The sequence below is a fragment of the Papaver somniferum genome, unplaced genomic scaffold (genome assembly GCF_003573695.1).
Source record: "Papaver somniferum cultivar HN1 unplaced genomic scaffold, ASM357369v1 unplaced-scaffold_135, whole genome shotgun sequence".
In the NCBI taxonomy this organism is placed as follows: domain Eukaryota; kingdom Viridiplantae; phylum Streptophyta; class Magnoliopsida; order Ranunculales; family Papaveraceae; genus Papaver; species Papaver somniferum.
The window spans coordinates 1,964,845-1,990,259 of NW_020622713.1; the positions used below are offsets into that span (position 1 = coordinate 1,964,845).

General features: G+C 36.1%; 2 protein-coding genes across 6 annotated transcripts; one reads left to right on the forward strand and one right to left on the reverse strand.

The window, feature by feature from the left end:
* Positions 1-20,709: 20,709 nt before the first annotated feature.
* Positions 20,710-22,290, reverse strand: LOC113333903. Of its 5 annotated transcripts, none has more exons than XM_026580273.1 (6): positions 22,101-22,290; positions 21,966-22,028; positions 21,728-21,870; positions 21,376-21,646; positions 21,152-21,290; positions 20,710-21,054 (listed from the first exon to the last, which is right to left on the reverse strand). In XM_026580273.1, the coding sequence occupies exons 1-4, from the start codon at positions 22,204-22,206 to the stop codon at positions 21,563-21,565; spliced, it is 396 nt and encodes a 131-aa protein (XP_026436058.1). In that variant the 5' UTR covers positions 22,207-22,290; the 3' UTR covers positions 20,710-21,054; positions 21,152-21,290; positions 21,376-21,562. The 5 variants fall into 5 exon arrangements, 3 of the variants coding, with proteins under 3 accessions (XP_026436058.1, XP_026436057.1, XP_026436056.1); XM_026580272.1 differs by having other exon boundaries at positions 21,152-21,301; XR_003352412.1 differs by lacking the exon at positions 21,966-22,028 and having other exon boundaries at positions 21,152-21,301.
* A 743-nt stretch (positions 22,291-23,033) lies between these two features.
* LOC113333919 lies at positions 23,034-24,672 on the forward strand. The gene is made up of 2 exons (XM_026580279.1): positions 23,034-23,927; positions 24,248-24,672. Exons 1-2 carry the CDS (start codon positions 23,180-23,182, stop codon positions 24,283-24,285), a joined length of 786 nt encoding a protein of 261 aa, XP_026436064.1. The 5' UTR covers positions 23,034-23,179; the 3' UTR covers positions 24,286-24,672.
* The last annotated feature ends 743 nt before the right edge of the window (positions 24,673-25,415 follow it).

Sequence of the window (25,415 nt, forward strand, 5' to 3'; positions counted from 1 at the left end):
CTAAGAGCCGTCCAATCTTTCGATTTTATATAGAAATAATTACTGAAATTACTGAGTATTCATGAGATGTGTAGTGGCCTCAGCTGGGAGACTACACATCTATAGATACTCTGAGTGACTGCCTTCTCAGTCAGAGATTTTATGGCATGAGCTTTCACGCTTTATTGAGTGACATGAGTCTCAATACTCATCCGATTGCCGGATCCGGAGTATGCATAATTATGGTTTTACGATTTTGCCCTTTTCGAAAATCCACCATCTACAGTAGGTGTTTCTTGTCTTTGAGCAACATTTTGCATTCCTCCTAATAAGATCTTTGCACATAGATTTCATGGGATGTTTAGATATACCCATTAACTTAATAAAAGCAATTTGAGAATCTATTCAAGCATATATTTTGACCTTACTAATAAAGATAGTAGCCTCGACCTCTTGGTCCTTCAACTATCTAAAAATAGGGGAAATAGAATTTGAAGACAAGCCCAAATCTTTTCCCATGAATTTGTTTTTGTCTTTTCCACGATTTGAGCTCGAAGATCCGTCTCCGAATCCTCCTTCCCATTAGAAATAAAAGTCAAACTTGGAGTTGAAAATCCATTAACCACTAAACTGGATTGATTGCACTAGGACTCCATCAAAATCAATTATCCTACTTTCATACTTTCATTATCTGTTTGATATTCTGATTCTCTAAGAATCATCAATAGTCTCCCTTACTTTTTCATCCTTTTGTCTTTGTCAATGCCAACTTCTTTTACAGCTTCCTCTTCTCACATACTCTCGGTTTATATTTATGGTTTTTATTGGTACATGAATGGAGAATTCTACATTTAGTATTTTTAAGAATAGACCGGTTGGAACTCAGTCGAGAATCAATACAACTGAAAGTTACTTGACACTTTCAGTCTTATGATATAGGTCGTGACTCTTCATCAAATCCCAATCTAATGACCAAGGTTACAATATTCTTTTCCATGTGGCTATTTTTGAAGGGACGCCACTTTAAATAAGCACAAACAACAAGAAGTCTAGTTTGAAACCAAGAGTCGAAAAAACTTTCATAAAAAAACCCAAGTCATTTTGTTTTTTGAATAACCGAAAATTTTCACATGCGAATACGTTTTCTAGAACAAGAGGGTTTTGTTCTTCATCTTGTGTTCACCGCTTTTGAAATATTCAACTGTAGCATTAATCTAGAGGAATTGTTGTATCATACGAAACCTCACCATTAACTGATCAACAAAAGTATATAGGGTCGGGAAATTGCGTTTCAAAGATGTATTGATCATCATATCAGTTAGTTGACTAATTCATTATTTTTTGTTCATCTAATTTATTGTTTGATTCATTAATTGTCCTTCTATAGAGCACATGGAGGAGAATATATTTACGCGCACAACTGGTTATTCAATTCGCATCAATTGGTTCCATATATTTGAGCATATGTATGTATCTTCAATCGCTGATATTTTATTATGATTGTGTCATACTTTTCTTAATGAATACGTGGGCCTTGTATCCGAATTTCTACTAATATAAGTTAACTTGAAGAAATTGATTTGGAAAATATGGTGTGTGTAGAATATCCACTAAGATTTATTATATAGTTATATATATACTTGTATCCAATTTTAGTATCAGAAGGTACTTGTATGAATAACTAGTTGAAATCTTGTTTTAGGCGATTAATAAGTTTGTGAACGGATTTCATCCACCATTTTCTTAACTCAAACACATAGGATTCTATTATATTATTTTAAATATTTGAATTTTTGTGTAGTGCTACGTAAGAGGATAAGATGAAGAAAAAAAAATTCTTCATAATTTTATGCCAAAATAAAAGAAGCAATTATAACATACATATATCTTAGCAACTAGTTTTGATGTCAAGTTTGTGAGAGGATTTTGTCCACCATTTTATTAAGTCAGACACATAAGATTTGTATTCAATTATTTTATATATTTGAATGTTTCTGTATCAATAATACGTAAGAGGATAAGATAAAAGATAATTTCTTCATGATTTTTTCCAAAGTAAAAGAAGCAATTATAACATACATATATCTCAGAAACTAGTTTTACTAACAATTTATCACAATTGACGGTTTATAATTTTCTTTGTCATATACAAGTTTGAGATATACGGTAACTTAATTAAAAAAAAATTCTTTTCTTTTTTTGCATATAATACTTTTCTTATGATATAAAATTTCCTTTTTACATACAAATATTTGCTAGTCATATATCCGTTAATGTAAAAGCATTATAAAAAAAAGTTGAAATAACTATAAAAATATCGTTAACATATTTACTTAATACACATATTATGTGCATTAATACTAACTTAATCACAAAAATGCATTTTCTGTGTTAAAAATGCAATTTCTTATAATATGATGATTTTTATTTCTGCATATAAATATTCGCTGATGACTTTTTTTTTACATATAATTATTCGTATATGATATAATATACTTTGTTTTTCATGTTAAATACTTTTCAGACATGATTTTGTTTTTAATGAGAACATTTTGGTAGACAGAAAAAATAACTTTGTAATTATTCATATTTTAATGAGTTTGAATATCAACGACATTTTTTTTACTCTCATACTATCCCATTATCTATTATGTGCATTCTTAATTCAGGATCTTACAAACTCGGAAGAGTTCTGTTAGTGTCTTGCTTCACTCGGGTTTGTTTCGACATTTTATAGAAGAAAGAAATGATTAATCGATTTTTGGATCGTCGATAATCGACGATGTTTTCATTTGAAAATGAAAAAAAAAAGAGAAGAAGAATCGGTTCAAGTGGAGACGAAGATGGAAATTAATTAGATTTTAGCTTTTTTTATTATTATTAGGAGTTAATTGGGGATAAATTGGTAGTATTTATATTTAATAGAAGGTAAATTAATAGTTTCAGCAAACTTTGACACCCCTTATCCTTTTCTATTGGGAAGATGAAAAAATCTACAAGCCTCAAATAATACGGAAGTGATAGACCAACCGAGGATTATAGGGATAGGTTTTTGGTCCACCACATATGTGTTGCGGGAGAAAATTCTCGGTAGACAAATCATTTCCGCTAATAATATGTGTACGTCCCAAACTATGAAGGTTTATTCAGGGGTTAAATTAAAAAAGGAAAAAGGAAAAAAAAGACTGTCCACGCGATATCCCATCTTACATGTGCCATAGAGCCCCCCTGATTGCTACAACGGGTATAGGTATTAGTGGGAAGAGTACCAATGGTCCTGTCGCTTACTCTAAAAAAATGATCCTAGCGCTGGATTTTTGGATTGGAAGCCGCACCAGCAATACGTGATAAAAGAACCGATAGTAAGAAACATGTAATCAGGTTAGGTTTCCCTCCTGAATTCTTTATTTTGTTTATACTTCGTATTGTTTTGTGTGATTCAATACAAAGATTATCCATCCCTTGATTGTGTTTATGTTTTTTTTGTACGAATTTTAGTACCATGTTCAGCGGATATCGATATTCTAATATCTTGAACACAAAATTGGTTAAAAAGACCAAAATCAACAATTCCTGGGTGAAATGGACAGTTAGATTTTGATATTGTTTAAATGGACGTAAATGTAAAAATAGGCAGGATGTAACCAGTTTCATCGTGCCCATCTTCAAATATTTTTTCTTATTTTTAATTTACATAGGATGTATCCAGTTTCATCCTTGCTATTTTTAAAATTTAAGTTAGGATGAAACCAGTTTCATCCTTACTATTTATTTTTTTTGGCCATTTCACCCAAACTATTTTTTACTCGTCCATTTGAACCGTGATTTAAAAATATTTGGACAAATGACCCATTTTCCGCATCTTGAAACAGTTTCTGGAATTGAATTTCCTGTTACTATTCGATCAGATACATGATTTGGATTTTTTAACTTCGTCTTTTTCTTTTGTAATAGAGATTAAATTAGTTCTGGTTTGGTGCAGGGAGTGATAGTTAAAACCATCAGTGGATGATAGATGTTGGAACATTGGTGATAGATATTGCAATGAGCGTGACCGTAACATGTTTGAAAAAAAAAAAGGTGACGGCCGAATATGGGGACTGTCGGAAAGATATTGTGCAGGGTGTCTCCATACGAAGTTTGAATTTTGTGAGGATGGTTCATCTTACTGCCAAAACTATCGAGCATAGTATATCAAAGGTAATGCACTTGTCTTGTTGTCTGCCTTTACCAAATTTTATTACTTAAGTAGCAAAAACCCATCTGGTACGATTAATCTTGAAATTACACAACATGATAATGAACTTACCGTCCATATTTTGAACTTTGTCAGATAAACCATTAATAGTTGAGAAGGAGGAGGTAATTCAAACCGAGCCACGTCGTTCAGTCAAATTTTGCTTGCGAGATTCTAATGCATGCTGCTGAACTACATCGATCGACGATGTATGCTCAGTGAACTTGCCCAAAAACCTTACGCATATAATGGATTGGATTTGACACTGTCCAGTCAGAAAATCAGCATCTCTACACTCGTTGAATTTGAAGCGGAGGTATAGAGTCGTTGTCTGTTACTTGTTCTGCATTTTTTTTATACTTCTCTTTAACTCAAAGTTGGTTTATCTTTTGTGTCAGCAATTCACAGTACTTAAAAACATTTTTGGAAAACAAAGTATATCTAACGGTTCCATATGAAGATTTTATGGTAGGTCTGAGTTTGATGGCTATTGAGGTGGCATCTAGTTGGGTTCTTGGTTGGTGTATTATGGAAATTTGGTTCCTTCTAAATTTGACACTCACTAATGGTGGTGTACATTTAAAATGCAATTAAATGTAAAATCCGTTTAATTCAAAATTAAAACATGAACTAATAGTTACAATTAAATCCTTCTTGATATCCAAAGCTTAAAACATGAATGTCAATATCACAAATAAGATTCCCTGTACTGAACTAGTACAAGAGATGAATGAATTACTTGGTAGCAAGCTATCTTCTTTATGAAAGCGAGAGCCTAGTTTATCTTCCAAAGGAAAATAGGGTTTTCCATTCATTAAGTTCTTTCTTACACAATGATTGGTCTTTAAACACCCAATCCTGGTTGACTTAATCCTACAGCCAGGATTACATCAAATACATACTAAGAACTTTAGGAAATAACCTAATTACTCATTTTTATTCTAACAAATTATGCCCAACAGTAATACAAGGTCTAAAAGCAAATATTAGTATATGTGGCTCAATTCACAGGCCCAATATGCTGATGAGTACATGACATTGCCTCCCCCATTTAAGCATCCTTGTCCTCAAGGATGAAATCTGGAAATTGAGCTTGTATATGTGTTGTGTCCTCTCATGTTGCATCTTCAGGGGTGTAGTTAGACCACTGGATCAAAACCTGAGGTAATGACAAGCCACCACGGAGTGTAAGTCTGCGATGCAGTAGAGCCTCTGGTTCAATAACATAATGTCCATTGTGATCAACTAGTGGTAGTTGAGGCAACGTTGCTGCAGTAAGACCAATCTTATTTTTTAGTTTTGAGACATGAAATATAGGATGTATATATGCGAGAACCCACTGGCAGCTTTAACTTGTAAGCAACAACACCAATGCGCTGAAGAACCTCAAATGGCCCAAAATATTTGGAACAGAGCTGGAAGTTCTTCCTAATAGCAACTTAAGTCTGTCGATAGGGTTGAAGTTTCAGAAACACCATATCACCCACTGCAAATTCCCTATCTGACCTTTTTTTGTCTGCAAAGAACTTCATTCTTCTCTGAGCTTTAGAGAGATCATTCTTGAGCAGTTGGAGCATAATATCCCTCTCCTATAAGTAATCCTCCACCGTAGCCATAGAAGTAGGAGTAGGAATTGGAAATACCAAATGGGGAGGTTGGTACCTATATAATGCTTGGAAAGGGGACATTTTGAGGCTGGTATGATAATTGGTGTTAAACCAATATTCTGCTAATGCCAACCACTGAACCAAATGCTTAGGCTGTGAACATGTCATACATCGTAAATATTGTTCTACACATGCGTTTGTTCTTTTAGTTTGACCATCAGTCTGAGGATGGTAAGCTGAGCTCAGTTTCAGTGTAGTACCTAGAGATTTAAACAAGGCTTGCCAGAAATGACTTATGAAGATTTTGTCTCTGTCACTGACAATAGTAGTAGGTAAACCATGTAGTTCAAAAATATTGGAGAGGAATTCCTTAGCAACTGTGATGGCAGTGAAAGGGTGGCTAAGGGGGATAAAATGGCTATACTTGGTTAGGCGATCTACTACTACCAAAATGACATTTTTACGAAAAGACATAGGCAAACCTTCGATGAAATCCAAAGAGATTTCCTTCCAAGTTGTATCAGGAATTGGAAGAGGTTGTAAAAGACCTCCAGGAAAAGATTGTTCGCCTTTGTTGCATCGGCAGATGTCGTAGGTGGAGACAAACTTGATGATGTCTTTCTTCATGTGAGGCCAAAACAAATGTGCCTTTGCTCTGTTGTAAGTACCTACAATGCCAGAATGGCCACCCACTGCAGAGGAGTGGACTGAATGTAGAATAGAGGATCAAATGTCATTACTTGACCCAATATATAGCCTTTTTTTGAACCTCAATATTCCTTGTTGGTAAGTATAATGTTGTTGAGTTAAGTAGCTTCTAAATGAGCTGTTGTGCCACATCATCTGACTCATAGATGGACATAATATCAGCAGTCCATTGGGATTGACATACAGACAAAGCAGAATAAGAAGTATAGGGCAACCTGGAAAGTGCATCAGCAACCGTATTGTCTTGGCCCTTCTTATACCTGATGACATAGTCGAACCTCATTAGCTTGACTAGTCATTTCTGCTGTAGTGCTGAGGAGAGTTTTTGATCCATCATGTACTTCAAAATTTGGTGATCTGTGTTAATGACAAATTGTCTGTGACTGAGATAGTATTTCCACTTCTGAACTGCCATTACAATGGCCAAAAATTCCTTCTCGTATGTAAATAATTCCAATGCTTTTGGTCCCAAAGGCCTACTGAAAAATGCAATGGGTATATTATGTTGTTGAAGCACATCACCTACACCTCTGGAGCATGCATCAGTCTCTAAGATGAAAGTTTTGTTGAAATCAGGTAAGCCAAAACTGGTGCTTGAGTCATGGCTGACTTGATACAAGAAAATGCTGTAATTGCATAATCAGTCCAAATGAATGAGTTCTTTTTCAACATCTTTGTGAGTGGTTTACAGATATTTCCATACCCTTTTATAAATTTACGATAATAGCCAGTCAGTCCTAAAAACCCTCGTAGTTGCTTCAAATTTTGTGGTTGAGGCCAACTGACCATAGCAGCAACCTTAACAGGATCTGCAGCTACCCCACTACCAGTGATCAAGTGTGCCAAGTACTCTAGTTGAGGCTTCGCAAAAGTGCATTTGGATAACTTAGCGTACAAGGAATGTTGGCGCAGCAAGGAAAAAACTAGATGAAGGTGCTTCAGATGATCTGCAAGAGATGAGCTATAGACAAGAATATCATCGAAGAATACCAGTACAAACTTGCGAATAAATGGATAAAAGACTTCATTCATCAATGCCTGGAATGTTGCAGGTGCATTTGTAAGGCCTAAAGGCATGACTAGAAACTTGTAATGTCCATGATGAGTGTGACATGCAGTCTTGGGGATATCTGGTGGGTATATTAATATCTGATGCTGACCCGATAGTAAATCAATTTTTGTAAAAACGGTAGCACCATGCAACTCGTCTAACAATTCATCAATTAAGGGAATGGGGAATTTATCCTTCATTGTCATGTCATTGAGCTTACGATAATCAACGCAGAATCTCCACGTATCATCTTTTTTCTTGACCAAAAGGATCGGTGATGAAAAGGGGCTATGACTCTTTTGGATGAGCCCTGTAGAAAGCATTTCTTGTACTAGTTGTTCAACTACATATTTATGAATAAAAGGGAACTTGTATGGCCTTTGTGAAGTAGGTATTGAATTAGGTTTAAGTGGGATTTTATGATCCAGTGGGCGAGAATGTCCCAGTTGGGTAGGCTTAGAAAAAACATCAGTAAATGAGTCTATTAATTCAGAAACTTCACTAGGAATTGGATGTACTGGAGTAGCATTAATGTGAAAAAATTGACCAATCAAAGTTGGTGCTTTACTCTTGATGAATTTCTTAAATGCAGTAGCAGTGAGAAGACTGAGAGAAGGTTTAAAAGAGCATCCTCGTAATGTATTTTGACACCCATTATGCACAAAGGAAATTGTGAGTTTAGTAAAGTTAAAGAGTACATCACCTAGGTGTCGCAACTAATCTGCCCCAAGCACCATGTCACAGCCACCGAGAGGAAGAGCACGTAAGTCAGCAGAAAAATTGTTTCCCTGCATTTCCCACTGAAGGTTGCTACATATACCTTTGATGATGGTGCTATCCCCTGTAGGATCATAATCTCGCAGCGATAATGTCTCATCGAAATTATCAACAACACAACATAACAGTGTCGCAGAACAATTTCAGAAATGATATAATAAACGACGTCAGCTAAAATCATGAGTAAGATGTGATAGTCCTGCGAAAATAAGAGAGTTTGCGAGATTAACATTTGTAAGGTTGCGAGAATGTCGCAAGCCATATCCGAAAATAAAGGACAGATTAGTTGTCATCCACTATGTATTTCCTTATAAATAGTCGTCCAGTTGCAAAGGAGAGAGAGATCTTTTTCTGAGTGAGAAGCAAGTAAATAGGAGAGAGAAAATCTAGAGCAGTGGTTATTTTTTATTCCTTTATCTTTCTTTGTAAGATTGTTCAAAGATTCATCAATAAAATTAAGATTGTTGATCTAAACTGAGTTGAATGTTAATTAAATCTTGTGAGGGGTGTAGTGTAGGATTTCCTGCAATTACATAATGGCGCTAGAAACAGGGAGATGAAGATCGAAAGTTGAAGATTGTTGTTGAAATTGTTCAAATCAAGAAAGTGATTAAATAGATCAGTGAACCAGTTAAAAGAAAGATGATTAGAGTCAATGAAGATGACAAAAGATTGGAATGTAATATGATAACAAAAACAATGATTAATGAATTCCATGAAAACATAAAAGGAAGAATACATAAACGAAATTTTGAAGGAAGGAAGGTTATGGCAGTAGAAAAGACATCACCCTTGAAAGATTGGGAAAAGCAAAAAATCACATTCATGGCAGCAGAAATACCAAAAGAAAATTTGAATCACACATCTCCATTGGTTATTACAGTGCCTATTACGCGGAAAGAGGAGGAGACAACAACAAAATCCACGGGAGAATGGATATTGAACAGAACTCTAATCGATACATGAAGTTCAGTGGATATAATATTCTATCATGCATTCAGAGGAATGGGATTTAAAGATGAAGAAATGTCCAATTCAACATATTATGTTCATGGCTTTGGAAAATCCACAACAAAACCTAAAGGAGAAATAGTGGTACGAATCCACATCAAAGGTTTCATCATCAGACATGCGAAGGTTTTCCCAGTCAGAAGCTAGATTTTGAAGCCTTGTGTTGATGGTGGATTATCATTTAAGGCTAAAATTGTAAAAGCCAAAATTATGCGCTGACATCCTGTAAAGGATAAAGTCATTAATGAGTGATGAATACTTCTTCACTTTACTAATTCACCTAGAATGGAGCATGTAGCAACAAATCCCATATACCCTATGAATTTATAGCATTATCAATTAATGCATGACCAGCCTTGTATTTCCTGTGTTGTTCCCGCAGAACTCTCATTATTAGTGCGACATGAAGACTGAGTGTTACTCTCAACAGAGTAACACGAATCCCCAAGTATTAATAGTGAGACATGCACGAAATACGCGTACATGCTACATCTTTCGGTGTGTTATACCAACCCGATTGAGCATATTTGAATCTGAACTGTCCATATCAGTCTCAGAAACAATCATGACCACGCAAGTTGGTCGCATGATTTAACCAGCCTGGACGATCCTCAACAGGATAAGGCTACCACCTTAATGACCACCAGCGGGCCCATTTATTCCCTGGTCGGTCGAATACATACCACGCCTCCCAAACTACCACCGAATACCAGCCTAAAATATGATGGTTGGGCTGGTATGGAGCAGCTTGGAAAACATGTACGCACAAGTGTAGGATCAGAATCTCCCAGCTGTAGTATCTCAGCGAAATTATCAACAACACAACAGCGTCGCAGAATAATTTCAGAAACGATATAATAAACGACGTCAGCTAAAATCATGAGAAAGATGTGATAATCCTGCGAAAATTAGAGAGTTTGCGAGATTAACATTTGTAAGGTTGCGAGAATGTCGCAAGCCATATCCGAAAATAAAGGACAGATTAGTTGTCATCCATTATGTATTTCCCTATAAATAGTCGTTCAACTGTGAAGAAAGGAGAGAGATCTTTTTTGAGTAAGAAACAAGTAAATAGGAGAGAGAAAGTCTAGAGCAGAGGTTATTCTTGATTCTTTTATCTTTTCTTGTAAGAATATTCAAAGATTCATCAATAAAATTAAGATTATAAATCTAAAAATGAGTTGAGTATTAATGAAATCATATGAGGGGTTAGTATAGGATTTCCTGCAACTACATAATGGCGCTAGAAACAGGGAGGCTGAAGATCGAAAGTTAAAGATTGTTATTGAGATTGTTCAAATCAAGAAAGTGATTAAATAAATCAGTGAACCAGTTAAAAAAATGATTAGAGTCAATGAAGATGACAAAAGATTGGAATGTAATATGATAACAAAAACAATGGTTAATGAATTCCATGAAAACATCAAAGGAAGAATACATAAACGAAATTTTTGAAGGAAGGAAGGTTATGGCGGTAGAAAAGACATCACCCTTGAAAGATTGGGAAAAGCAAAAAATCACATTCATGGCGACAGAAATACCAAAAGAAAATTTGAACCACACATCTCCATTGGTTATTACAGTGTCTATTACGCGGAAAGAGGAGGAGACAACAACAAAATCCACGGGAGAATGGATATTGAACAGAACTCTAATCGATACATGAAGTTCAGTGGATATAATTTTCTATCATGCATTCAGAGGAATGGGATTTAAAGATGAAGAAATGTCCAATTCAACATATCTTGTTCATGGCTTTGGAAAATCCACAACAAAACCTAAAGGAAAAATAGTAGTACGAATTAAACTAGGAGAGATTGAAACACACGTGACACTATGCGTGGTGGATATGGAATCGCCATATAATATGTTGTAGGAAGACCATGGATACATGCGATAAAAGTTGTAGTATCAACGTTGCATCAATGTATTAAATTCCCCACACCAAATGGAATAGGTGAAATCAGAGGAGATGTTGACAATGCGAAATTATGTCATCAAATTGAAGTAAAGCATTATGAAGGACAAGCAAAAAGGAAACAATTTCGCAGAAAGTTGGCAAAGGAGCAAAGAAAGAAGAAGAATTTAGAGTATATATGATAAGGGCAAAAGAAGGCAGGGAATACCCAGCGAAATTTCGGAAGAAGGAGAAGGACCTGTGAAAACAATAAAAGAACCAACACCAATGGGAGAACCAAGTCCAGTTACACTGCCGCAGAACCAACAAAAGAAGTAAACGTTGGGACTATAGAAGAACCTCTAATATTGAGAATTGGAACCAAGATGGATGTAGAAGAAGAAGAAAGAACTGTTAACCTTTTGCGAGAATATAAAGACGTTTTCGCAGGGAGCATGGATGAGATACCGGGAATAGATCCATCAATTGCATGCCACAAGTTGGAGATTAACAAGAATGTGAGACCATTTAAACAAAGAATAAGAAAAATCGCAACAGCTTACCATTCCCAAATAGAAGAAGAACTACAGAAAATGCTTGATGCGGAATCATAAGAGAAGCTAAATACCCAGAATGGATAGCGAATATGGTCATTGTCCCAAAGAAAAACAAAGGAATAAGGATTTGCATAGATTTCACTGATTTAAACAAAGCTTGCCTAAAGATAGTTTTCCGTTACCAGATATTCCTCAAATGGTGGAATCCGCAGCGGGAAATGATAGGGTATCGTCTTTAGATGGGTACAAAGGGTATAACCAAATCCCTCTCGCTGAAGAAGATCAAGAACATACTGCTTTCTTCGCCCCTAGAGGTTTATATTGTTACACGAAAATGCCATTTGGTTTGCGAAATGCGGAGCGACATACCAAAGAATGGTAGAGAAGGTGTTCGCAAATGGATACACAAAACATTAGAAGTATACGTGGATGACATGTTAGTAAAGAGTAAAGCCAAAGACCATGTACAGGACCTGAGGGAGATTTTTGAACAAATGCGGCAGTATAACATTAAACTGAATCCTGAGAAGTGTACTATTGGAGTTGCATCGGGAAAATTTTTAGGCTACATTGTATCAAAGGAAGGAATACAGGTTGATCCAGAAAAAGTGCAAGCAGTTCGTGACATGCCAACACCAGCAACAATAAAAGATGTACAGAAGTTGAATGGACTTTAGCTTCGCTGGGGAGATTCATTTCGCGATCATCAGACAAATGCAAATATTTTTTCGATATACTCAAGAAGGGTGCGAAATTCAAATGGACTGATGAATGCGAAAAAGCTTTTCAAGGGATCAAAGAACATCTTATGAATACAACTATTTTACAAAAGCAGAATCAGGAGAAGAATTATTGATCTATCTTGCGACGACGTCGCATGCATTAAGTGTTTGTTATTGCGAATAGACGCAGGGAGAAACCCATTATTACATTAGCAAAACTTTTAATACTGCCGAGAAGAATTACTCAAAGATTGAGAAGTTAATCTTAGCATTAGTTTATGCATCATTTAAGCTCCGCATATATTTTCAAGCGCACAAGATAAAGGTATTAACAAAAGTACCAATTGAATCAGTGATGAAGAATTCTAAAAGATCAGGAAGAGTGGAGAGATGGAATGCACAAGTAGGCCACTTTGATATTAAATATGAAATTTGTCTTCACCAAAATCACAAGTTGTTGCAGATTTCTTGGCAGAATTTCCTTTAGAAGAAGATGAAGCGGTAGAAGAAATGATGGATATAGAAGAAGAACACGGAGATCCAAAAGATTTATTAACAGAACCAAATAGATGGGAGATATTGGTAGATGGATCATCAAATGGAGAAGGCAATGGAGTTGGAATTGTTTTAATTTCGCCAGAAGGAATAAGATGGCTTTTTCATTCAGATTGGAATTCGCATCCACTAATATGAAACGGAATATGAAGCTGTGATACATGCCTTAAAATTCGCAATAGAAATGAAACTAGAAAATGCCAGGATCACTAGTGATTCGCAGCTAGTTATTCGCCAAATAAAGGGAGAGTATACTACAAATGAACCATCCTTGAAGAAATACAGGAAGCTCGTCGAAGAATTGTCAGCGAAAATCCCAAAAATAAAATGGAGGCACATTTCAAGGAAGAATAACAGACTAGCAGACGCTTTTGCTTTCATCTCAAGCATGATGACAGATCCAACTGTGAGATGCATAAAAATACAAACACTTCTGTCACCATCAATCAATAAAGAAGAAGAAGAAGTGGACGTGATGTTAATAAACGGTGAAGAAGAAGAACAAACGAACAATATCGCAGATTGGAGAACGAACTTCATGCATATTTGGCGAAAGGAGAAACACCAAGAAATATATTGGAAACACACAAGTTAAAAATCCGCGCAACGAATTATGAATTAAGAGATGGGCTGCTATACCGAAAATCCTTTAATGGACCATCACTCAGATGTTTGACACGAGAGGAAGGAGAAAAAGTGCTAAAAATGTTACATAGTGGGGATGCTGGCAATCATAGCGGGGGGATCTTTGGCACATAGAGCAAAAATGCAAGGCTATTACTGGCCATACATGCACGAAGATGCAAAAAAATATCAAGACGTTGCGAAGATTGTCAGCGGCATGGAAAGAAAATACATGCACCTGGAGCACCATTGTCATCTTCAACCAGTGTGTGGCCTTTTGGAAAGTGGGGCTTAGATATTGTGGGGCCATTTTTACCAGGTTCTGGACAAAGAAGATACTTAATAGTCGCAACAGATTATTTCACAAAATGGACAGAAGTGAAGGCAGTACAACATATTCGCGACAAAGATATCTTTACATTTATATTCGAAAATATCATTTGCAGATTCGGAATTCCTGCGCAGTTGATATCTGATAATGGGAAACAGTTTGAAGGACATAACATAGAGATGTTACTTAATGCATTTAAGATAAAATGTGGAAAGTCTACTCCTTTGTATCCACAAGCTAATGGGCAGGTAGAAGCAACAAACTAAATAATTGCAGATATATTAAAGAAGAAATTGGAAGGACATCATAGAGCATGGTGCGAATAAGTACATAATGCAGTATGGGCTTATAATACAACTAGAAGAGAAGCTACTGGAATGTCACCTTTTTGTTTAACATACGGAGTTGAAGCAGTGTTACCAACAGAAGTTGTTATTCCAACAACAAAGAGAGAAGTTTGGGAGAAAAATCTTAGTGCGGGTTTGATCTTAAACAAACTTGATGAATTAGAAGAAAGAAGAGAAAAATCTTTACAACATATGGAGAATTATCAGCGAAGATTAGCCCGAGAATATAATAAACGTGTCAAAGTACGCGAATTCCAACTAGGAGATTTAGTTCTGCGAGAGAATGGTGCAAAGTTAGCGAAAAAATGGTACGGACCTTACATCATTAAGGAGATAGTTGGAACAGGAGCTTATAAATTAATGGATCCAGAAGGTAGAGATGTTGGTCATAGACTTGACAGACCATGGAACAGGTTATACTTAAAAAGATATTATCCGTAAGAAGCTTTGAGAAGTTATGGACTCTGAAAGAATAATTGTGAGATCAATCATATCAAAACAAGATCATGATGTGCGAGACTTTCGCAGAGATAATCATAGAACAATGACATGAAAGAAAGGGGCAAACTTTTATGGCGTACACCCTAGTTCGCGAATAAAATTTCGCAAGAGGCAAATGTAAGACCTAAAGTACGTCATATAAGGGGGTACCTGTTGCATGGCTCAGGGAAAGGCTACACCGCCACCGGAACCTGAGTCATGGAGATTTGGGGTCAATAAAGCCCATCCGGGAGAGGCACCTTGGATTCTCATCTTAAGCATATGACTTAGGTTGGGAGACTAAGGTAATAAGGACTCTCCCAATGAGTGCAGAATCTGATCAAGGCGCCGAGGTACACGGTTGAGTCAAGAGTGCCAGGGGCGTTTGAAGCGTACCTTGCCATTCTTGACAAGTCTTGGCTTATACTGCACTCCGCCCGAAGAAAACCCCACTTAGGGTGCAACCTCGTAACCATAAGCCCCATAGGTAAAAGGGATAAGAGGCTGTGAAAATAACTGGTTGTTGTTAAGACTGGATGGGAGGAGCTAACCTTGTATGGTAGAAGTACGCCTCCTTGAAGGGGCAACCAGGGGGAAGATAAGGGCGACACCCTCCATTAGGGAGCTGATAAGTGTCTTAAGACGCAAATATCATGAGGCTTTTTACTCGCAAGGGTATTAAGTCTTGTCATATTTGTGCGACAATCCTGAAGAGGTAATAATACAAAAGAAAAGGATAAGACTAGATCAATGGGTTTTCGCATGAAAGTGCGAAGACGTCCTGCGATTTCGTCGCAAGACGGCAATGTCATGGGGCTTTATTTTCGCAAGAATATTTAGGCCTGTCATATTGTCGCAACATTCTTGAAGAGGCCATAATACAAAAGAAAAAGTTAAGGCAAGATCAATGGGTTCTTGCATGAAAGTGAAAGAACGTCCTGAGATTTTGTCGCAATGACAAGAGGTGGCATAATAAGACCTTTAATTAGGAAGGAAAAATAAGACCACATTACAAAACAAAATATTTATAAGTATTCATAACAGATCATTTTTCGCAAGAAAGATAATGAGAGGCAAGTATGGGAATCAATAAACAAGAGGCATTATCTTTCTCACCAGCAAAGTACTAAAAGGGAAAATTGATTTCAAAGTTGGTTGAAGAATATTATTCGCAAAAAGTAATAAAGATGAGACAATTCAAGAAGATAGAACTAGATAAGATGCTCATGCTTCAGTATTAATTCCAGTAGAAGGAGATAATAGACGTTCTTCGCCAATGTTCTCATTATCGCCAGCCTCTCCTGCATTTCGATTCTGATCTTCGCCTTGATTAGCACCTTGATTATCCCCAACAATTACTTCTTCAGAAGAGATTTCTTTTTCATTTTCATTAACACCAACGGTTGCTTCCTTAGAAGGAATTTCTTCTCCATCTTCCAAAAAACTATCTTCTGCACCACTTTCATAATCATAATCATTGTCAGCAGGACGAGGAACTTCATCATCAACTACTTCCAGAGATTCGATTGATGTAGGAGGATGAGATTTAGACAATAAAATATCATTTAGAAGGACTTCAGCTTGGAGATGAAATTGACGAAGAAGTGCTCTCTGATGATTCCTATCTTGAATATCCTTAAAGTAAGCAAGATAATCAAGTCTTCTTTCTGCTCGGTCGCGAGAACCAGTAAGGACAGAAACAAGTAATGCATTTTCTTTGAAAATTTTGGCATATTTAGCCTCCAAAACAGAAATGGAGGAATGAAGATTTTTCTCAGACTCTGCGAAAGGTAGAATACAAAATTTCAATAAGATGAAGAACTCAAAAAGATATGACAAAGAAAAAATAGTAAAGGCAGTCAAATTATTACGACTACCTTCCTTTTGCGAAATAAGGTGCTGAATCAAGGTCAGATAACTATTCTCCCAATGGTCCATTGCATCATCAAATTTATCTCCAACTAAACCTTTAAGTCGAGACTGAAGATTTTTCTCTTTGGAAATAAGAAAGGCATTTTTCTTCGCAAGAGAAGAATAAGATTCCTCTAATTTGGAATATTGTTCTTTAAGTTGATTCGCCTTTACACTTAAAGCTATTCTACCTTGAATGAGAGTATCTCTTTCAGCGACAGATGACTCTGTTACTTCTTTAAGTTCATTTCTCAAAGAGCGAAGAGATTGTTCTTGGTTATCACATACTTTCGGAAGAATGCTAAGTTGTTGCGAAGATATCGCCATCTTGTTTAAACAAGTTCGCTTCTCTTGAGATAAGGTTTTATTCTCATCTGATAAAGTTTCCATCCCTAAATTAGCTTTAGACAAAGAATAAGAAAGGCGAGATATTTCATTACTTAATAAGTCTTGCCTCTGAACTAATTGCGTATTTTCATTGGTAAGATTATTTATATGATCAACAGAATATGAATAGAGGTTATCTAATTGGTTATATTGATCCATCAAAATTTCTTTATCGACACGGGCTTCTTCAACAGCGGATTCAAATTGATATCTCTCCATTATTCGTTTCTGGTTTAAGGCTTAACATGCGAAAGAGGGATTTCAAGGATAATTAAATATGAGAAGGACAAAATCATTAGAAAGGCAAATTGAAGATACAGATAAGGAAATCATACCTCTCAATTCATCATTCTTCTTGCGAAGATTTTCACGATCCAGCAAAACATTCTGAAGCTTTTGATTTTCGAGACGAAGAGCATTACACTCTTTTTCCAAAGCTGTTTGCGAAGCAGCTCTATCAGAACCGAAATACTTACTCAGAATTTTGCAAATACCAGACTTGACAGGATTAATTGGAGACTGTTTGCCATCATCCAGGACTTCAGACAAAACTTTGAAAGCAATATCTATTCCTTCCACAGTTTCTTTCGAAAAGGGAAGAGACTCAGGTAGAGAACTAGTAATGATAGAAGGGTGAGAAACATTATCAATAGGGAGAGAATAAGTTTCATTCACGGAAGGACCAATAATGGGGGTTTCAATCATTGGAAGGTCAGTTGAGGAAATGAAGTCAGAGGCAGCTTTTTTGCGAATTGGAGATAATGGTTTAACTTGCGAAGATGTCGCAGGATATTTGGAAGGGATAAGTGAATGAAATGAAACATAGGTTTCAACAGTTTTAAGGTGGTGAGATTTCTTGAGAGGTCTATTGACATCCTTATCACCCTGCGAATTACAATCCAGATAATAAACAGAGGCAACAATATTGTTATTAGAGAAGAATAATGTTTCTTACTACCTTCTGATTCACATACTTTCTTTTGTGTACGACAATCTTATGCTGCGGCTTGGGAATATTAGGGTTCTGAATCGTAAATTTAGTGTTGGAGGCGCTTTTGCTGAAATAACAAAAGTATGGGAATCACATAAGCAACATCAAATAAGGCAGTAAGCAAGATTAATTTCAGCAAAACCCATTAAAAAAAAAACTAACCTTGATGAATCCATGGAAAACACTAGCAGGAAGATTATTTTGAAGAAAATTACAAATGATGAAGATATACAGAAGGAACAATATGGAGATGAAGAAGAACTTAAAAGATTGAAAGAAGAAGAAAGAATAAAAGTTGCAATAATGGAATTTGCAAAAGAACGATGAAGTTGCATAGAAAATAAAAAGAGAGAAAAAGAGAGTGAGAAAGAGTATATATAGAGGAAATTTTTTATCGAGAACATAAACACGATGAATGCGGAAAGATGTAAGTGGTTAAAAAGCAGCAGTTACAAGAGACGTGTCAAGATACGGATGGGAAAAAGGATACGTGTGATAAATGCAGAATATAAAATGATGGATAGTTGCGGCATTTCTCACATCATTCTCTACCTCGCAGAGAAGATATGAGAAGAGGAAAGATGTAGGATCATAATCTCGCAGCGATAATGTCTCAGCGAAATTATCAACAACACAACATAACAGCGTCACAGAACAATTTTAGAAATGATATAATAAACGACGTCAGCTAAAATCATGAGAAAGATGTGATAGTCCTGCGAAAATAAGAGAGTTTGTGAGATTAACATTTGTAAGGTTGCGAGAATGTCGCAAGCCATTTCCGAAAATAAAGGACAGTTAGTTGTCATCCACTATGTATTTCCTTATAAATAGTCGTTCAGTTGCAAAGGAGAGAGAGATCTTTTTCTGAGTGAGAAGCAAGTAAAGAGGAGAGAGAAAATCTAGAGCAGTGGTTATTCTTGATTCCTTTATCTTTCTTTGTAAGATTGTTCAAAGATTCATCAATAAAATTAAGATTGTTGATTTAAAATGAGTTGAATGTTAATGAAATCTGGTGAGGGGTGTAGTGTAGGATTTCCTGCAACTACATCCCCATTTGCAACAATCACAAGCATATGACCTGTTGGTGAAATATGTACACCAAGCTTGTCTGCAATGTGAGAATCGATGAAGCTATGAGTACTACCTGTGTCGATCAAAACCATTATAGGGTGATTATTGAAATATCCGGAAATACGAATAGTGTCATGTACAGAATGGCCTATCAAGGCATGCGATGAAATCTCCATAGTGGTGTCAGAACTAGAGGGAGAATTTTTCATAGGATCATCAGTTGATGCATCACTTTGATCACTTAGGTCCTCCTCATCGCAACAAGCATAAATAACTGTTGAGTCTTGCAAATGTGGCAAGTTCTGTAGAATTCATCACAGTTATAGCAGAGGCCTTTATCTCTGCGAATTTTCATTTATTAAGGGGTAAGTTTCTTGATAGGTGGAAGTGGTGGGTCAGTTTTAGTAGGTGTAGGGGGATGAGTAATGATAGGGGTCGTAGAAAAATTAGAAGATTTATGAAAATGAGAGGAAGGAAAAAAAATCGTTTGGCTGTGGAAGGGTTCTGAGGAATAGAAATGGGTGATGGAAAGAATGGCCGAGAGGGGTTTTTAATTGGTTTAGTAGAGTTAACAAGTGAAGCTTGTTATTTGAAGAATGAAATCCGCACTACAGTTGAACTGTAGTGCGTATTTCATCCTTCAAACCACTAATAAAACTCATAGTATAGAAAGACTCAGGCAATGTTGGATTATTAGCTACCATATAAGCTTTAAAATGTTCAAATCTATCATAATAATCTTCAACTGTAGTAGTCTGAGACAGCTTGTTAAAACTACCAACATAATTATCATTTGCTACATCATCAAACCTAACACACATATCATGAACAAATGTGTCCCAAGACATATTATGCTTACCATGTTGATAATTTAAGAACCATTGATCCACTTTAGAATCAATATGGATTGCAGCCATATCAACTCGGTCTGAATCGGCAAAATTATGAAAAGCAAAATATCTTTCACATTTTTGAGCCCAACCCCTTGGATTATTTCCATCAAATCGTGAATATCAACTCTGGGTGCTCGAGAAAACTTACTAGGAGGGGTAGATTTGATCACCTCAAGACTTCCTTTAGCTCCCTTTGTTGAATCTGCTTTAGAACCAAAAGGTGAACCAAGATACATAGTTGCATCAGATTGTTCTTCAGGTGAAAGAAGAAGAAGGGCCTGTAAGGCTTTGAAGATTCGTTCGAAATTAGCATTCGTTCTAGCCTCGGCAGTAGCACGAGCAACTGATTTTTCAATGAGAACCTTCAATTGTTCACGAATTGCTAGGATTGCAGCGGAATTTTCTTTAGCAATTGAATGAACATCTTTAATAGTATGTTTCTCTTCCAACGTCAAGATTCAGTACTGAACTAGTACAAGAGATCAATGAATTACTTGGTAGCAAGCTACCTTCTCTCTGAAAACCAGAGCCTAGTTTATCTTCCAAAGGAAAATACGGTTTTTCATTCATTAAGTTCTTTCTTACACAATGATTGGTCTTTAAACACCCACTCCTGTTTAACTTAATCCTACAAACAGGATTACATCAAATACAGACTCAGAACTCTAGGAAATAACCTAACTACTCATTCTTATTCTAACAAATTAAGCCCAACAGTAATACAAGGTCTAAAAGCAAATATTAGTCTATGCGGCTCAATTCACAGGCCCAATATGCTGATGAGTACGTGAGCTCCCCTTTCCACTGATGAATGGAATCATAGGCTCCTATTTATAACCAAATGTGTTCTTTGTTCGATCAAGCTGCTGAGTTGCTCATACGTGACTTCTTGCGAGGGGCTTCCAAGTCCTTCACCTATTATATTCAAAAAAAAAACAAGAACATTTATTGTTAAGCTATATGCGCGAGACAATTCATGGATTCCCAAATTAAACTAATAAAAATTATTTACCATAATCAAAAATCTGAACTTGTTTTCGATTGATTCTAAGGCTTTAATTATGCGGTTCGCCCTCCAAAGTAAATGCTCAACACTAACCATCCGCATGCCCGCTTTTGAAAAAGCATCATTATCCATATTTTGTAGTTTTCTACGCATCACCTTTAAATATGAAAATAAAACACCTCAGAAATGTGACAATAAAAAAGAAAAAATCTTCCAGAACTTCACCTCACCTCAAGATGACTGCAAAGAGACTGTTGTGGAGTTTGAATCTGTCCGTTCTCATGGTTTTGTTTCAGAGCTTGTTTTTTTTTTTTTTGTTTCAGAGCTTGTTTAATCGTGAATTTCTCAAAACCCGTTGTCAAATCTTCATAGGATGGATCAACAAGTTCTACCAAGACGGGCTGTGAGAAATTCATCCTAAGGTTGAGCAGCTCTCTTTTGGTTTGCATAACAAACATCTCTGCAATTATCATACTCCCCTCTCAGAATACTAGATAGCTCCTATAAAGATTAAAAAAAAACCAATACTAAATACAATGGACAAAAAAGAACGTTAGTTAATATGAATAGAGTAATAATTACCTTCAGCTTTGCCATATCTGCATGTATATCATCAATCTTTGGATCCCTTCGTTCATATAACACACGGTAATAATGGCGTTCAGCCCTATCTATATCATCAATTGTTTCCCATGGAAAATAATTGTGCAAGATTTGCAAGATATCTGTCGCGCACAATACAACGTAAGACCTTTGACAAATTTATAAACTGAAACAATAAGGATGAGTGACAATGAAACAATAAGGTCGAAAAGTTTACAATCGGGACCGTCATGTTTCGTTTTTGTTTTTATCCCACAAGCTTCAGGAGGTTTATTTGGTGCTGTACAAATAAACAATAAGTAAACTATTCGAAATAACAGGTGCTCAAAAGATGGGTTGAAGAAATTATTACCAGCGGGAACTGCAGTAAAAGAGGAGCATGGTACTTGATTTAATTTCACCAATCGTGTAGAAGAGGAACATGGCTCTTGATTCAGTTTCGACTGTATTTCAGCCATCAAAATTTTCTTTTTCTCTAGTCCTAGAGATAAAAAAACCACTTTGAAGAAATCGACGGAGGAAATAGGGGATTTACTTTCAAAATCACGGATAATCAGATAGTGGATTTTGTTGAATAGTTAAGTGTGAACACCTAAAGAATGTGGTAATGTGAACACCAAAAGGAGGTGGTAGTGTGAACACTTAATTAATTAAGTGGGAACATACTTGTCAGGATGTAAGTTTACTTTTTCTATTTTTTCTTCTCTTCCTGACATGCATGCATGTTATCTCGTAGGCGTGCTTGTCTCCCTGCCAAGACGTGTTATCTTGGTTAAGCTCCGCAAACACGTTAGTACAGAAGATGTATTTGCTCTCTTTGTAGTATGTGTATATATATATACACCAAATTGGTGAGAAGATGTATATACAACAATTAAGCTTTTATATTTTGAACCTTAAGTTTGAGTTGTTATAAGAGCTTTCGTAGTGAAGCTGAGTATTTCAATATAGATTGAGTGTTTTTTATCGATCATTATTTTGCTGCTATCTTAAGGTTCATTTTTTAATTTTTGTTGACAAGATTATTTTATCTTCCGTATCTGATTTCATATCACTAATTTATTGTGATATTTATTGTCCTACAATTGAAGTTATTGTCCTTGATCTACTAAGAACGTGAGTAAAATTAATTACTACTCTTAGAAGTCAAAACTGTCTTGATTTCTTTATCGTAATTATTTTTTACTATTTGACGTTTATTTCGTCATGCCTACTGGTGATGATACTGGAGTTGTTATTACTTTTGTGATGAATTCGGTACCTTCTCAGGAGCCGACTTCGATTCCTTATGGTGTAAAATTGAATGACAAAAATTTTACTCTTTGGTCTCAAATTGCATCTATGTTTGTCTCAAGTAGAGGCAAAAATGGACATTTAATTGGCTCTACCAAACAACTAACTAAAGGTGAATCGACATATGATTAATGGTATATGAAAGATTCTCTTGTTAAAGGTTGGCTTGTTGGTGCTATGAAGCCAGAATTAATGAATATACTCATTTGTTTACCTACTGCAAAAGATGTTTGGGACGCAGTGAAACATCGATATTATGAAGGGGTTGATAAATCAATTCTTTATGATTTATCTCGAAAAGCTATGGCAACAAAGCAAACAGGTCGACCCGTGGCTACTTTTTTTTCTGATCTTACGACTATTTGGCAAGAACTTGATTATCGTAAGTCAATTACTTTTACCCAAGCAGATGTGATTAAAATTCGCAAAGCAGAGATTGATGAAGAGCGAGTTTATTTATTTCTTGCTGGTCTTGATGATTCTTATGGTTCTGTCAGAGAAGAAATACTTCGTAGTGCTTCACTACCTGGACCCGAAATGGTTTTTTCTGTTGTGAGGCGTGAAAAACAACATCGTAGTGCCATGATGAATCAATTTGTTTCCCCTCAAATAGCAATGACGGTAAACAAATTTGGGAATTTTTCGCAACAATCTTCATCACAAAATACTGGTGGAAAATGTACTTATTGTGGAAACGGGAAGCACACTGTTGAAAACTGCTTTAAGAAGAATGGTTATCCTGAGTGGTGGAATACTCGATCAAAAACTAAAAAAGGAAAAGGCAAAGCAGCTATCTATTCTACTGAGATGACAACGTCAACAACAACTACTCCAATAGTTGATGAACTTCCTTCTGTTATAGATCATCTTGTTCCCAAAGAATCAGGTAATATTGGCCTAGCTCTAATAGCTGCTAACTCAAACAAGGATCATGGTTGGATTCTTGATTCTGGTGCCACTAATCATATGACATTTGAAGCATCTATTTTGAAAGATGTGTGCCCACCTGATTGTTCAACGGTCTATAATGCAAATGGAGTTCCATACCCGGTTACTGGAGCTAGGAGAGTTGATTTGAATTCTTCCTTAAATTTAGAACATACTTTGCTGATTCCTTCCATTTCTAACAATCTTTTATCAGTATCACAAGTGACCGCACAATTAAATTGCGTAGTATTAATCTATTCGAATTTCTGTTTTCTTCAGGATCTCAGCAACGGGAAGATAAATGGGCGTGGTACTAAGAAAACGGGTTGTATTATGTAGAAGATGTGTGTGAAGGGAGGTCTTTATCAGCTAAGGGGTCATCCCATGCAAATGAAGATCAGATAAAATTATGCATCACCGCTTAGGTCACGTTTCTTTTGGATATTTACAACATTTATTTCCAACTCTATTTTTGGGATGCAAACCTTCTGATTTTAATTGTGAAACTTGCATCTTAGCAAAAAGTCATAGCACTACTTATCCTGATAGTTTTAGCAGAAGATTAGTCACATTTGCTTTGGGTCATTCTGATGTTTTGGGTCCCTGTCGAGTTACTAGTAATTCAGAATTTCGTTGGTTTGTTCTTTTTGTCGATGATTGCACTCGTATGACCTGGCTTTATTTGATGAAAAATAAAAGTGATGTTGCTGGTATTTTCAAATCTTTTCATATTATGATTCAAACACAATTTTCTACCACTCTAAAGGTCCTTCGTTCGGATAATGGTGGAGAATATACCAATGAAACTTTACAACGTTATTTCCAAGAGCATGGTTTAATTCATGAAACCACTTGCCCTTCTACCAACAACAAAATGGTGTTGCGGAAAGGAAGAATAGGCAATTACTTGAGATTACTAGAGCTTGTTTAATTGGAGCAAACATGAAGCCACATTTCTGGGAAGAAGCTATCACTAATGCAGTGTATCTTCTTAATCGTGTACCCACTAGTGTTTTGAAATTTCAAACACCTTTAGATAAATTGGGTTCGTTTATGGCAATTCCTTCTCAACTTAAGCTTCCTCCACGAAGGTTCGGTTGTGTTGTTTATGTCCACATACAAAAAAATTTGCGCAGCAAGCTTGACCCATGTGCTCTAAAGTGTGTATTCGTTGGTTATCATCCGTTTCAAAAGGGTTACAGGTGTTATCATCCCCTTTCTCACAAATTTTATGTTAGCATGGACGTTACCTTCTCTGAGCATGAGAAGTTCTATTCAACATATGATCCTAGTTCTCCTCTTCAGGGAGAGAACAACATTGAAGAGTTGAATTGGATAGATTTGTTTCCATCTAATTGTGAGATACATCACTCCATAATTAACAAAGTTTCAAATAATTTACCTGCTCCTACTGATATCGGTATGACTACTATGCAAACCGAGGAAA

Excerpts from the sequence above, each read along its gene's own strand:
- LOC113333903 (XM_026580271.1), bottom strand. The coding sequence starts at position 21,618 with ATGATAATTGCAGAGATGTTTGTTATGCAAACCAAAAGAGAGCTGCTC. Across the intron at positions 21,302-21,375 it reads CTCTTTGCAGTCATCTTGAG|GTGATGCGTAGAAAACTACA; the intron begins GTGAGGTGAAGT and ends TCATATTTAAAG. Across the intron at positions 21,055-21,151 it reads AGTTCAGATTTTTGATTATG|GTGAAGGACTTGGAAGCCCC; the intron begins GTAAATAATTTT and ends TGAATATAATAG.
- LOC113333919 (XM_026580279.1), top strand. The coding sequence starts at position 23,180 with ATGAAAGATTCTCTTGTTAAAGGTTGGCTTGTTGGTGCTATGAAGCCA. Across the intron at positions 23,928-24,247 it reads TCTTGTTCCCAAAGAATCAG|GATCTCAGCAACGGGAAGAT; the intron begins GTAATATTGGCC and ends TGTTTTCTTCAG.